The sequence below is a fragment of the Rana temporaria genome, chromosome 13, assembly GCF_905171775.1.
Source record: "Rana temporaria chromosome 13, aRanTem1.1, whole genome shotgun sequence".
Classification (NCBI taxonomy): Eukaryota; Metazoa; Chordata; class Amphibia; order Anura; family Ranidae; genus Rana; species Rana temporaria.
This window is the reverse complement of record NC_053501.1, coordinates 25541598-25555153: the sequence shown is the minus strand read 5'-3', so window position 1 is coordinate 25555153 and position 13556 is coordinate 25541598. Positions and strand designations below refer to the sequence as shown.

Here is a 13556-nt window from a genome sequence, read left to right as displayed (position 1 = left end):
TTGCTTAGAGTCCCAGGGTTGCTTGTTCTCCTATGATCTGCCAAGAGGAGTATTGTTCTGAAGAGTGAAGACAAAACCAAGAGTGTCCTCCGCTTACTTAGTGCACTAATTCTGGAGTATCCCAAAGCTCACCTTGCATCCTATCAAAAAGTTTATTGTGCATTAAATCCTAAAAAGACATTCCCTGCCTGGTCCTTGAGTTGTGAGACTGTTTATGCCGCTTTGTGTCTGGCTGCCTTAAAACCTACGCGGGAAGAGAACCTGGGACAAATCTGCGGGGCCCATAAAGGGTCCACACTACATAGCTAAACTGTGTTTGGAGTGGGGTCTACAAACATTTGGTTATATAGTAGGTCCGATTTTAAGGGTCTACACAAGTGCTTGTCCATATAGGCCCAGATTCTCGTAGAATGGCGTAACTTAGGGCGGGCGTAACGTATCTCATTTACGTTACGCCGCCACAAGTTTTTCAGGCAAGTGCTTTATTCACAAGGAACTTGCCTGTAAAGCTGCGGCGGCGTAGCGTAAATCACCCGGCGCAAGCCCGCCTAATTCAAAATAGGCGGGTAGGGGGCGTGTAGCATTTAAATTAAGCGCGTTCCCGCGCCGAACGTACTGCGCATGCGCCGTCTGTAAAATATCCCAGGGTGCATTGGTCCAAATGACGTCGCAAGGACGTCATTGGTTTCGACGTGAACGTAAATGGCGTCCAGCCCCATTCACGGATGACTTACGCAAACTACGTAAATTTATAAATTTTGACGTGGGAACGATGACCATACTTAACATTGGTTGCCCCTCATAAAGCAGGGGCAACTTTACGCCGGAAAAACCTAACGTAAACGTCGTAACTTTACTGCGTCGGCCGCGCGTACGTTCGGGAATTTGCGTATCTAGCTAATTTGCATACTCGACGGGGAAAACGACGGAAGCGCCACCTAGCGGGCAACAAAAAAAAATTGCAGTTAAGATCCGACGGCTTAAGAGCCTTACGCCTGTCGGATCTAATGGATATCTATGTGTAACTGATTCTAAGAATCAGAATCAGTCGCATATACACGACGGGCCAGATTAGGACTTACGACGGCGTACATGGCGTTGCGCCGTCGTAAGCCCTTTGAGAATCTGGACCATAGTGTATCTCAGACATAGATGGGTAACATTTCAAATCATTTGGGAGGTAAAACAGCTCTCAAATATGTATTTCATATAACATTATTTAAACATAGGCCTGGAGCCAAGCTTTTTTTAGAAAAAAAAAAAATCAAAACTGTGCTACTGCCTCCCATAGCTACACTAAATTACCAAAAGTATTGGGACACCTGCCTTGGAGGTCTAAATTGGACAGCACTGTCCTAGAACTGCCATGGTGCATTCATATGAAAATGGATGCCATGTCTGGGGTGATGCTGGTTTTAGAAAGTCTTAAAAATACTCAAAAATCTAACATAGCGTTCATTATTTAATTACATCTTCCTTTGCACCATTCATATCTATTACAAAATCACAATGGCAGAGTAACAGCTACTTGCGGCTTATTACGTTATGTGGAAAGTGTATAATTTTGCTTCCATGTAGAATGCCTTGTACAGTTTCTAGAAATTGATATTAAAAAAAATGATGGCACTAGACAATTTTTTTTTGTTTGTTTTTTTTTTGCAGATTCAAAAACTACATCAAAAAATATTAAAAATTGTGGTCAGATTCCCGTCTACTTTATGAACACAAAATAGCAATATCATTATAGTGAAAGATGGCATCCTGCAAAGTCCCTAAGTACGGTACGTGCTGTGAACATTTATTTGTGTAAAGTAAACCATCCCAACCGTGAAAACCATTGTTGTGCTACTCTAACAATGCACAATATCAAAATATGACATATAAACACCGTTGTAAAATGTGTTTTTTTTTCCTGCTGCTAGTAATGACAATTTAAACCTCAACATTTTTAAATTAACAGAATATCAGGAACAAAACCGTATGATAAAAAATAATTATAATAATAATAAAAACAAACCTAAAGAAACAGGATCTTAACTTAAGTGTCACAAAGCTTTATACTTTACAATTTTTTTTCTTTCTACGACCTGGAAAAGACAGCAAGTTTTTGTCGCAAGAACTTTGTCTTGTTCCAAATGGGTGCCGTGTATTTGCAACACGAGCATCCACGTTTCCAGCTATTACGTATTATTTGTTGTTATGCGGTTGCTGTTTTTCTGCAGACTGTATAAGGAGTTCTTGGTGTTAAAAATTCTAAAAATCGGCATTTGGAAAGCCTGGTGGTGCAAGGCGTCACTCCCACTTCACAGGATGGCACAGAAAAACTTCTTCTCTCTAAAAGGGTTTTCTGAAGCAGGCACTGGGGTCAGTAATGGGTCTTCCTTGGAGTGGGCTTCACAGTAGGCCATCAAGTCTGCTGCCGCCTTCGATACCTTGAAGACAAAACATTTTAGGAATATTCTTAAAGTGGAAGAACGTGCATTCCAACTTTTTTTTATTTTATCAAATAACAATTTTTTATTTTGTAAAGGTTCAATACAAAACATAGTAGCAATACAAACGCAACAAAAGGGCACAAGATTACAACATTAAGTGCTCGTGCCCAGGGCCGGATTTGCTCTCCCTGCTGCCCCAATGCCAGGTTCCGCAATGCACCCCCTCTCCGCCAACCGAACTACCCCCCCCCCCCCAAATCAACAGAGAATGGCAATCGGATGGCAGGGGCGGCACGGTTAGTTCAAATATTTTTTCTTTTTTTTTTACTTTTTTATCACTTTTTTATTTTTATTTATTTGTAGCTTGTCGCTTACTTTTTTTTATTTTTGTATAATTTTCTTATTATTTTTCTTTATTTTATTAATTATTATTTCTTATTATTTATTTATTTTTTATCAATTTTTTTTTTTCACTTAACCTTTTTGCTATCATACAGGATAAAACAATTCCCTGTGTGATAGCAATTGGAGGTGACAGGTTCTCTTTATTGACCCTGTCACCTCCAAAACAGGAGTCCTAGCACTGTGCTAGAACTCCTGTCACAGCTGAGATGGGAAGAGCACAGCTCTCCCCTCTCACTGTGTACATCGGCAGCAGGAACAGGAGACAGACTCGGTGGCCGGGGGGAGGACGGAGTCCCGAAGACAGAGCCAGCAGTGAGAGGTATGTGGGGTGGGGGGGAGGGGAGGACGGACGGGAGCACACATTTTACAAGTGATTTCGGCGACATCGCCGCAATCACTTGTTAAGGAGCGAGCGGATTCCCCCATAACTTACCGCCCTTAACTGTATGTTACGGGCATCGGGGGAATCCATGCCACTGCCGCCCCTTGGCACCCTGCCGCCCCAAGGCCGGGCCTGCTCGTGCCTGTCCAGGGTTAGCCTAGCATAGGAAAGGGGAGGGACAGACACCCTCACTCTTTACTGCTGGTCCTTCCACCAATTACAGAAATATCTCAAAGGAGTCAGGTGGTGTAGGACCTTACCATAGTAGCATCACGGTAACCTTTATACTTAGTAACATCTATAGTAATTGAAAATCAAAGAAAAGGAGGACAGAAAAAAAGTGAGAGAGAGGGGGGGAGGTCGAATTTTTTTTTTTGCCGTCACAATGTAGAGTAAAAGATTTCCTATCATCTGTGCCCAGTCTTGCCACAAATAGTTAATCCAGCTCTGAGCAATCCTCTTTTATTGTTCAGTGAGATAAAACGGACTAACAGAGAAAAACCTTGCTCCGTTCCGCCCCCTTGCTGTGAGTGACAGGTTATTTACATATCTCATTCACTAGCCTGGAGGACAGGCATTATTTTTTTATTTCCACCCCCTCTCCTTTTCTGAAGTCAGGTGGTTACTTTTCTGGATTTTGACTGGATGTTAGTGATCATAGCAGAAGTCAGTGTAAGTAATACATAGGACAAAATGCATGTTGACAAGGGGAATGTAGAGGTGGGTGGGTAGTCTACTGACATCATGACTCCACCCACAGAGCTCCAGACAACAGACCCACCCACAGAATCTGCTGTTTTTCAGTTCTTATAACAGACAGAGGGGAGACATTTGACAGGTAAGGATACATTCAGGAGACATCTATATCCTTATAGATCAGCACTATGGCAGGAGTTTAGAAAGGATGAGAGGGGTTTACATCCACTTTAATACCGAATAAAACTAAACCAACTTTTGCAATAAATAAAAAACCTTGGACAAACCTTCTCTACTTCCAATGGCTGGAAACTCAACTGAAGCCAAACCTCTACTTTTTAGTTGATGTAAAGCAGCCTTTCCCAACTATTTTGCCCCAGAAGATTCCTTAAAATATTTTGCAGGTCTAGAGGAACCCCTACTAAAAATAATTTTACCTACAGTTCACAATATATTTGGGTGATCACATAACTGTAGAACATTCTATATAGGGATGAGCTTCGTGTTCGAGTCAAACGTATGTTCGATCGTTCATTGAAATACGAACAAAACGGGTCGTTCTCGCCAAATTCGAGTGACGCGCCACGGCCCATAATTCACTGCGGCACTGCGCGCTGATGATTGGCCAAGCATGCACTATGATCCGCATGCTTGGCCAATCACAGCTCCGTCAGTACAGAGAGCCGTAATTGGCCAAAGCCAGGGTGGCTTTGGCCAATTATGGCTCAGGGGGTTTAGTACACGCCCCACACTATAAAAGGCCGCCTGCAGGTCGGCCTTGTGTTGTGTGTTCCGGTGATTGAGAATAGTTTCCCTTTTGCTTCCCACCTCCACCATCTCACTATTGTTCCCATGTACCAATGCCAAGAAGCAGGAAGTAGGACGGGTTTAGTTTCTAACTATTATTTACATACGTATTAGCACATTCCTGGATTGCAGCACCTGGAAAGCCCATAAAAGTGCATCAAAGAGCCTACAGACACATCCTGGCGCTCGCTATACAATTCCAATAGCATTTTATCATTAGTATTATTATACAAGATTTATATAGCACCAACAGTTTGCGCACCGCTTTATTATTATTCTTGGCACAGGCTTACTTTAAAGTGGTTATGACTAAGGCCTTATAGGCTGAAACGCGTCAACTGTTCTCATTTGCGTTGGTTCACTGTGGCTTGTTAATAAAAACAACGATTTTTTAACCACTAGCCGACCGCGCACCGTCATTATACGGCGGCAGGTCGGCTCTCCTGGGCGAGAGCCTGTAGCTATACGGCGCGTGCGCGCCGCCGGAGGCGCGCGTGCCCCCCGCTCGCCCCCGACTCCCATGCGTGTGCCCGGCGGGCTCGATCGCTGCCGGGCACACGCGATCGCTCGTTACAGAGCGGGGCCCGGGAGCTGTGTGTGTAAACACACAGCTCTCGGTCCTGTCAGCGGGGGAAATGCTGATCTTTTGTTCATACAATGTATGAACAGAGGATCAGTGTTTCCCCTAGCGAGGTCACCCCCCCCCCCACAGTAAGATAACACAGAGGGACATACTTAACCCCTTCCCCGCCCCCTAGTGTTAACCCCTTCACTGCCAGTGGCATTTTTATAGTAATCCAATGCATTTTTATAGCACTGATCGCTATAAAAATGCCAATGGTCCCAAAAATGTGTCAAAAGTGTCTGAAGTGTCCGCCATAATGTCGCAGTACCGAAAAAAAATCGCTGATCCCTGCCATTACTAGTAAAAAAATATATTAATAAAAATGCCATAAAAACACCCCCTATTTTGTAAACGCTATAACTTTTGCGCAAACCAATCAATAAACGCTTATTGGGATTTTTTTTTACGAAAAATATGTAGAAGAATACGTATCGGCCTAAACTGAGGAAAAAAATAGTTTTTTTTATATATTTTTGGGGGATATTTATTATAGCAAAAAGTAAAAAATATTCATTTTTTTCAAAATTGTCGCTCTATTTTTGTTTATAGCGCAAAAAATAAAAACCGCAGAGGTGATCAAATACCACCAAAAGAAAGCTCTATTTGTGGGGAAAAAAAGGACGCCAATTTTGTTTGGGTGCCACGTCGCACGACCGCACAATTGTCAGTTAAAGCGGCGCAGTCCCGAATCGCAAAAAGTGCTCTGGTCTTTGGGCAGCAATATGGTCCGGGGGTTAAGTGGTTAAAGAGCAACGACCGGAGTGTGGATCATCTTTTCTTCATTACTTTAAAGTGGTTCTGGGCTGCACAGAGCAGGTAAGTATAACATGTTTGTTATTAAAAAAAATATTTTTCCCTTTACAACTCCCAATCACTTTAACCTCCCCGGCGGTATGATTCTGTCTGGAATTACGTACCAAAAGCGGTACATTTATTTTGCAAGGAAATTTGACGTTTTATACTGTAGGCCTGCAATTCTTAGGAACTCATTTAAATCTGACCAAACAAGAGTCTAGTAGGCATTCCGGGTATGATTTTTTTTTTTAAAACAAAATTATAAATTATAATATAATAAATAATTATAACAAATAATAATATAATTATAATAAAAATTATTCAATAATGTAATCAACTCAAAATCACTGAAATTTGCTCAGTTGCAGAATTGTCGCTGTCATTACTTTTATTTTTTTATGACGAATTTCCCCACAAATCGCTATCACACAATTCTGCAAGTGATTCTAATTTATTATCGCTGTTTTCTAGCTGCTCTAAAACCACTTTTGACATAAAGGGACACTTTTGGTTGCTATGGACAATCTACAGTTTGCAGGCAGAAAGAACAGTTTTTATTATATAAAAGAACATGTAGGGCACTGGGCAGACCACTAGGGACAAAGGGGGGTGTGTATTTTTTACATACAGTACTGTAATCTATAAGATTACAGTATACTGTATGTAAAGTGTTTGTTTACTTTTTTGAATTTGGCGCCGTTCTCCGCCCCCGTGCGTCGTAACGTCCCAAGGAAAGGAGATCGGCACACGGGGACACTGTGAATCGAGCGAGGACCCGCTCGCTCACACAGCGGGGATGCATCGCAGGATCCAAGGACAAGGTGAGTAACTTGTCTGTGGATGCTGCGAAAGGTAAGCCGCGCCGCTGCACGCTCTGCACATCTACCCCGAGCATGACGCGGGGATACCCATCTTAGCATAGAAAAACAACCCGGAGTCACGCTTGGGGATACCGCTAAGGGGGTTAAAGGCCAGAAATATAGTTAACTGAAATGTAGGCCCGAGTAAGGGCATTTGTCTTGGAACTAGGGTTGCCACTTTTTCTTCAAGTCAAACCTGAAAATTTTAATGACACACAGCAATTTTTTTATAGAATAACATTTCTAGATCTCTTTAAAGGTGGAGAACCCAAAGGAGGCCTTACGAACAAAAGACAATCCACCTACAAAGGAATCCAGGTTGGACGTTTAGTATCTCCACCCCGGCCACCCATCAAAGGTTTTATTGTCTCAACACAAGTTGGAAAATATTAGCCAACCTTTGACTGATTGCGGTGGGCAGGTGCCTCATATTTCCCTCAGCACCAGTTTTAATACGTCAGTACATGAGATTTCAACTTTATCACTCTATAATAAAGAGAATTTCTTGTTCTATGGTCCGGCCATATTAGACAGTTCTGGAAGCCTGTACAGCAGGCTACAGTATCTATTATTCAGCACATCATGGACGCTCACAGCCTTTGACAGTGGGACAGCGAAGACACAGAAAGGGCGCGTTTTGATGTACACCATTTTCAGCGATTGAATAAAACATCCCGTCGTCTTCTTGTGGCTTCAGTGTTCTATGCAGGATCAGGAAAACATGTCTCATGACTCCTCTGTGATTACAGCTTATATCAAAATTAAGCAGTACATTTCTCTCAGAAATTTTTACAGAATTGACCTGGATAAAGGCAGGAAAATTGAGAGGTTTGGGGTTTTCTGTAGGTTATACGATGTAAGGAAGCATCCCATTGGTTGCTTTAGTAAATGTCAGATTTATAGGGGACAAAAGAGGCCATTGTCATGGACTTCGTGCCAGAAAGGGCACCCCTAAATACAAACATATAATAATTAAAAAATATATATTTTGCTTTATTAAAATGTATCTTGGGAAGCAATGCTTTCTCCGCGATCATCTGAAAAAACGTTTTCTGATGAATCTTTTTGGTTGAACTTTTGTATTCATGTTCGCCCGTCTTCCTTCCGGGTCCACGTGCTCCAGCTGTGTGCCTGGCCGGAGCCGCATGGCATCACCTCGGGTCAGGGCACACGACTCCGAAGAGATGGCATGGGAGGCAGTTCCTTCAGAGGGCATGCGCCGATTACATCAGTGGCGCAGTATACACTATGCAAGTTTAGGAGATATTTACAGTACCTATAGGTATTTCTTATTATAGGCTTACCTATAGGTACAAACATTCGAGGGAAGTTTGCTTCCTCTTTAAGAGAAATCTACAAATCAGTTCATTTTACGGGAACTTTGGAACTTTTAATTGGCCAATTGAGGATCTTGGGAGCATGCCCTAAAAAACGTCCAGGTGCTTTGTGGGTATCCCGTTTATCTTTTCTGCTGCTGGTCGTATCTTAGTGAAATTTTGGCGTATCTGATTCTTTGAATCAGGCGCCAAGATACGACGGCTCGAACTCAGAGTTACGACGGAGCCCAATCGCCATTGCTGATTTTGCTCTGTATTACAGTGGTTGCAGCTGCTACTGATTGAAATAAAGCTTCTAAACAGTGTTCTGTAGCTTCATTGATAAATACATTGTAATAAAATGTTTCTATTTAATTCATATGTAGATCAAGTGATGGTCTGTATGTGGATCCGTATTTAAGTTAATAAAAAACAAAAACAAGATAAATTGAAACCTTAAAGGGGTGGTTCCCCCTAAAACACATTTCTAACAATAGATTCGTAAGACCCCTTACACTGCGGGTAGGCTGGCTTTTTTTTTTTTTTTTTTTAGTACATACCTCGATCTCGGCGTTTCGTCCCTTGTCGGTGGGCGTTCCTAGTTGATTGACGTTCCTCGGACGGGCGCATACGTGACGTCACGACTTTCCGAAAGAAGCCGAACGTCGCTGCGCAGGCGCCGTATAGAGCCGACTCTATACGGCGCCTGCGCAATGACGTTCGGCTTCTGTCGGAAAGTCGTGACGTCACGTATGCGCCTGTCCGAGGAACGTCAATCAACTAGGAACGCCCACCGCCAAGGGACGAGACGGCGAGATCTCGGTATGTACGAAAAAAAAAAAAAAAAAGCCAGCCTACCCGCAGTGTAACGGGTCTTACGAATCTATTGTTAGAAATTTGTTTTAGGGGGAACCACCGCTTTAAATCCTAATTATCTCCTTCTTCCCCTTATATTTTCCTGCTGATTTTTAATTAATTTACATTTTCTTTTCATCAATATTGTTTATTTCTTTAAATTTGTCACATTCAAAAATGCAAAATGAAAAAAATCGTTTCATAACCTTTTTTTTAATTTTAGTGTCATTATGAATGGGACAAATAGCAGAAACTAATCTTAAAATTAACAGTGGTCAAAATAAAAACCGAGGCCCGGATTCTCGTACGAGTTACGCCGGCGTATCTCCAGATACGTCGTCGTAACTGAGTCCGAGCCGTCGTATCTTGGTTTCAGAATACGGCACTTGCCTGTCAAAGTTGCGGAGGCGTAACGCAAATATGATACGTTACGCCCGCACAAAGATGTGCGCTTCTACGTGAATCCGGGCCCTATTCTTTTATTTATTTTGGTATGTCTTATCTATAGATTTCACAGAAAACAAAATCATTTGTGCAAGACAATATCATCCAAGGAAAGCCTTGTTTGCCCCGAAAAAAACGATATAGACAACAAATTAAAATGATAAGGTCATTGCCAAATCTATAGGGGGAATTGAAAACGTTTCTCTGGTCCATTATGGGTGTACAGGTGTGAGACCTGAAGTGGTTAAACCACAAAAAGCTTACAATTGGACATACTGAGCAATTACTGAAAATTATTAAAACAGTTGTGTATTCTAAACCACAGACACTGGGGAAAAAAAAACTCAAACACACAAGGTTTGGAAAACTTAAATAGAATGCAGATGTTATTTTTCGTAAATGTCCCCAATGTCTCCACCAGCATCACAAACCTAACAACATTAAAAGATGTAAACAGCAGAACAGTGGGTGGGTTCAGCTTTATGAAAAATGCAGCTGGGATAATGACACAAGTAGCTCAATGCTCTAAATTATCCAAATACATCTGCCTCTCCCCGCCATCGCGCTCCGTTTGAAGCATTCAGCTCCATTATTCATAGCTCCATGGGTGGAATACAAGTCACTCCATTCTGGAGTTCACATGGTGCATTCAAATCCGCTGATGAAGGGAAGTTCAGCTGGGGCTTGATTTCCGATGCATTAATTTTTTAACAAATTGCGCGACAAAGGAAAATGTTATTTAATGCATGTATTAAACAGAACAAGACCAAATTAATCTCCGGGCTGCTGGGAGGGCTGGAGAAGGTTTGGAGAACAGACAGAATTTGGTCTCATAGGAGTGGATATGCAATTCAATATGGCGGCTTAAGGCAAAATGGCTAATTTTAGAAGGTGGGTTATCTGATAAAAAAAAAAAAAGGGTTATTTAAAGTGGAGTTCCACCCATTTTTTTATGTTTGTCTGTGCTGCATGCCCTAATCTCATAGGGCCAGATTCATAGCCCGGGCGCAACTTAACTTTTCCGATTTAAGTTACACCGCCGCAATTTTTCCAAGTTAGTGCCCGATCCACAAAGCACTTACCTGGAAATTTGCGGCGGTGTAACTTAAATCCGTCCGGCGCAAGGCGGGCCAAATCGAATGGGGCGAGTCCCATTTAAATTAGGCGCGCTCCCGCGCCGGACGTACTGCGCATGCTCCGTCGGGTAAATTACCCGACGTGCATTGCGCTAACTGACGTCGCACCGACGTCATTTGCTTAGACGTCAACGTAAATGGCGTCCAGCGCCATTCACGGACGTCTTACGCAAACGACGTTGATGTTTAAATTTCGACGCGGGAACAACGGCCATACTTAACATGACTTAAGACAACTAGGGCTCAGCCCTAGTTTTACGCCGCGTAACTCGACGGAAACGACGTAGAGTTAGATCGACGGGCAGCGCGGACGTTCGGGGATCGCCGTAAGTATTTATTTGCATATTCTACGCCGGCCGCAATGGCCTCGCCACCTAGCGGCCGGCCTAGAATTGCATCCTTAAGATCCGACAGTGTAATTCAATTACACCTGTCGGATCTTAGGGCTAGCTATGCGTAACTGATTCTATGAATCAGTCGCATAGTTAGAAACAGAGATACGACGGCGTATCAGTAGATACGCCGTCGTATCTCGTTTGTGAATCTGGCCCCTAGTGTTCAGAATGGACAATTTTTATTTATTTTGTTGCTTGTAAATACCTTTATTTTGTAGTCCTTCATTACTTTCTCCTCCTTATTAGCCTAGGCTATTAAGTCACAAGGCTATTCGCAAGGGTTTCTGGGATAGGCATCATGTATCCCAGTAGTCCTTGCAAATAAACCTGACTGAAACCTATTACATCGCTTGTGCAGCACTGAGCATGTGCGAGATCTGCAAGGCTGAAATCCAGGAAGTCATACAGTCTGGCTTCATGATGCCCACACTTAAGATGGCCACGGTCTATTTCTAGATTATAAACTAACTAAATGCTCTAACAACCTAACAAAACGGACCTTAGTTTACAGACTAACTTTACTAGACTACATTAAGCTTGTGTATTACAGGGGTATTTATATTTAAAAAGTGAAATTGTGGGTGGAACTCCCCTTTAAGGAAAACCAAATTTTAACGCTAAACTCCAGCCTTACCTACAGTCTTGCACAGTTGTACAAACTCCTCCCCAGTACTGAAATGTCTTATTAAGGGACACTGTAAGTTTCTCAGTGTGTGCATTAGATGCTGTAGCAAGTCAGAGCTAACATCATGTCATGGTCCTTCCAAGAGCCAGCACACTACTTGCATCAGTGCCAAGGGCTCTTGAGAGAAGTACAGAGGCAGAAGACTATGTACAGCGCCCTGCCAGCCCCTCCCACCATCGAAGCACATACATACATACATACATCACCGGGTATGAAATTAAAATGGAAAGGTTTCATTTGAAAAGATCATTAGTAGGGAAGGCAAAATATAAGCAGATTAAACTTCAGCTTTAAACAGTGTGCGCAGCCTATTGCATTAGGGTGTGCACCCCAGGACATAAACAAAGGTGTCAGTAGAGCAGAGATTGGTGCCAGTACGGCAGTGGACGGTGTCAGACGTTATTTATTTTTATTATTTTTTTTACAATTTTATTTTTGTAATTATTTTTTCAATTTTTTTTGTTATTTTATTATTTTTTACAATTTTAGTTTTGTAAGAATTGTTTACAATTTTAATTATTTTTTAGAAGCTCCATTGGGGGCTTTGGTGAAATATCAAGGGTCTAAACCCTTGATGTCTAGACCCCTGGTGTCTCACCAATAAAAACAGTTTACTATGCTTCAGTTATAAATGAACACAGGAGCGATTGGTACAGATCGCTCCTGTGTTCATCCAGAAAAGGAAGGGGTGAATTAAATATTTACCAGCCTCTTCCCCCCAATCTCCATCCAGAAGCATCTCCTGCAGCAGCTGGCGGGACAGATGAGTAGGGAAGCTGGCAGCCCTGCAGGGAGGAGACCGGGGTCACCAGGAATCAGCACTGTGTGGGGTGATTAGGGTGTGCCCAGGCTTTAAAGTAAACCTGTCAAAATCTGGAAAATTTGAACTGAAGATAGGATGATGTTTGAGAGTTTTTGGAGACACTTTTTTTTTTATTATATCACATACGGATCCACATACAGACCATAATTTGATCTACAAAATATCATTAGCACGTTTTCTGGGGGAGGCCATCGACCAGTTGTCACCTCCCCCTGGATCCGCCCCTGGCTCAGCTTACTCTGTCATAGGCAGCTCTTTTCAGACCCTTCCTTCCCTCACGCTGGCGATAGAAGAGGTGGGCGGAGCAATTGATTGGCGCCGAGGCAGAGCGCTATGAATGCTGGGGCGGCCACGGCCTCTGACATCACTGGTTGCTAGGCGCCGGGCGGCAAGCTATTCTAGCAACCAGTGCAGGAGACAGCCCAATGCCGACCAGCATCGGCTCTGCTCTACTCCTGCTTACTGGTCCAGGATGCCGCCCCTCTTAAATGCCACCTGGCACCATGGTCCCATCGGGTCCCATGGTAGGGCCGGCCCTGATGGTAAGTATACATATGTGGAGAGAGAAGGTAGAATTGGTTTATTTAAAAGGCAAATGCCGCGTACACACGATCGGATTTTCCGTTGGAAAAATCTTGGATGTTTTTTCGGACGGAATTCCGGTCAAGCTTGACTTGCATACACACAGTCACACAAAAGTTCTCGGAACTTTCGGCCGTCAAGAACGTGGGGACGTACAACACTACGCCGAGCCGAGAAACTGAAGTTCAATGCTCCGAGCATGCATCGAATTGTTTCCAAGCATGTGTCGTATTTTGCACGTCGGAATTGCTACAAACATAGGATTTTTTTCCGTCGGAAAGTTTGAGAACCAGCTCTCAATCTTTTGTTGGCGGA

At 42.9% G+C, this 13556-nt stretch overlaps 1 protein-coding gene across 2 annotated transcripts in view; it reads right to left on the bottom strand.

Moving 5' to 3' along the window:
- Positions 1-1449: 1449 nt before the first annotated feature.
- GNG2 (G protein subunit gamma 2) overlaps positions 1450-13556 on the bottom strand; it is an 87115-nt gene continuing 75008 nt past the window's right edge. For both annotated transcript variants that reach the window (XM_040333878.1, XM_040333877.1), the window contains exon 4: positions 1450-2432. In XM_040333878.1, the coding sequence (XP_040189812.1) occupies positions 2304-2432 (129 nt within the window). In that variant the 3' untranslated portion in view covers positions 1450-2303. The remainder of the gene's footprint in view (positions 2433-13556) is intronic.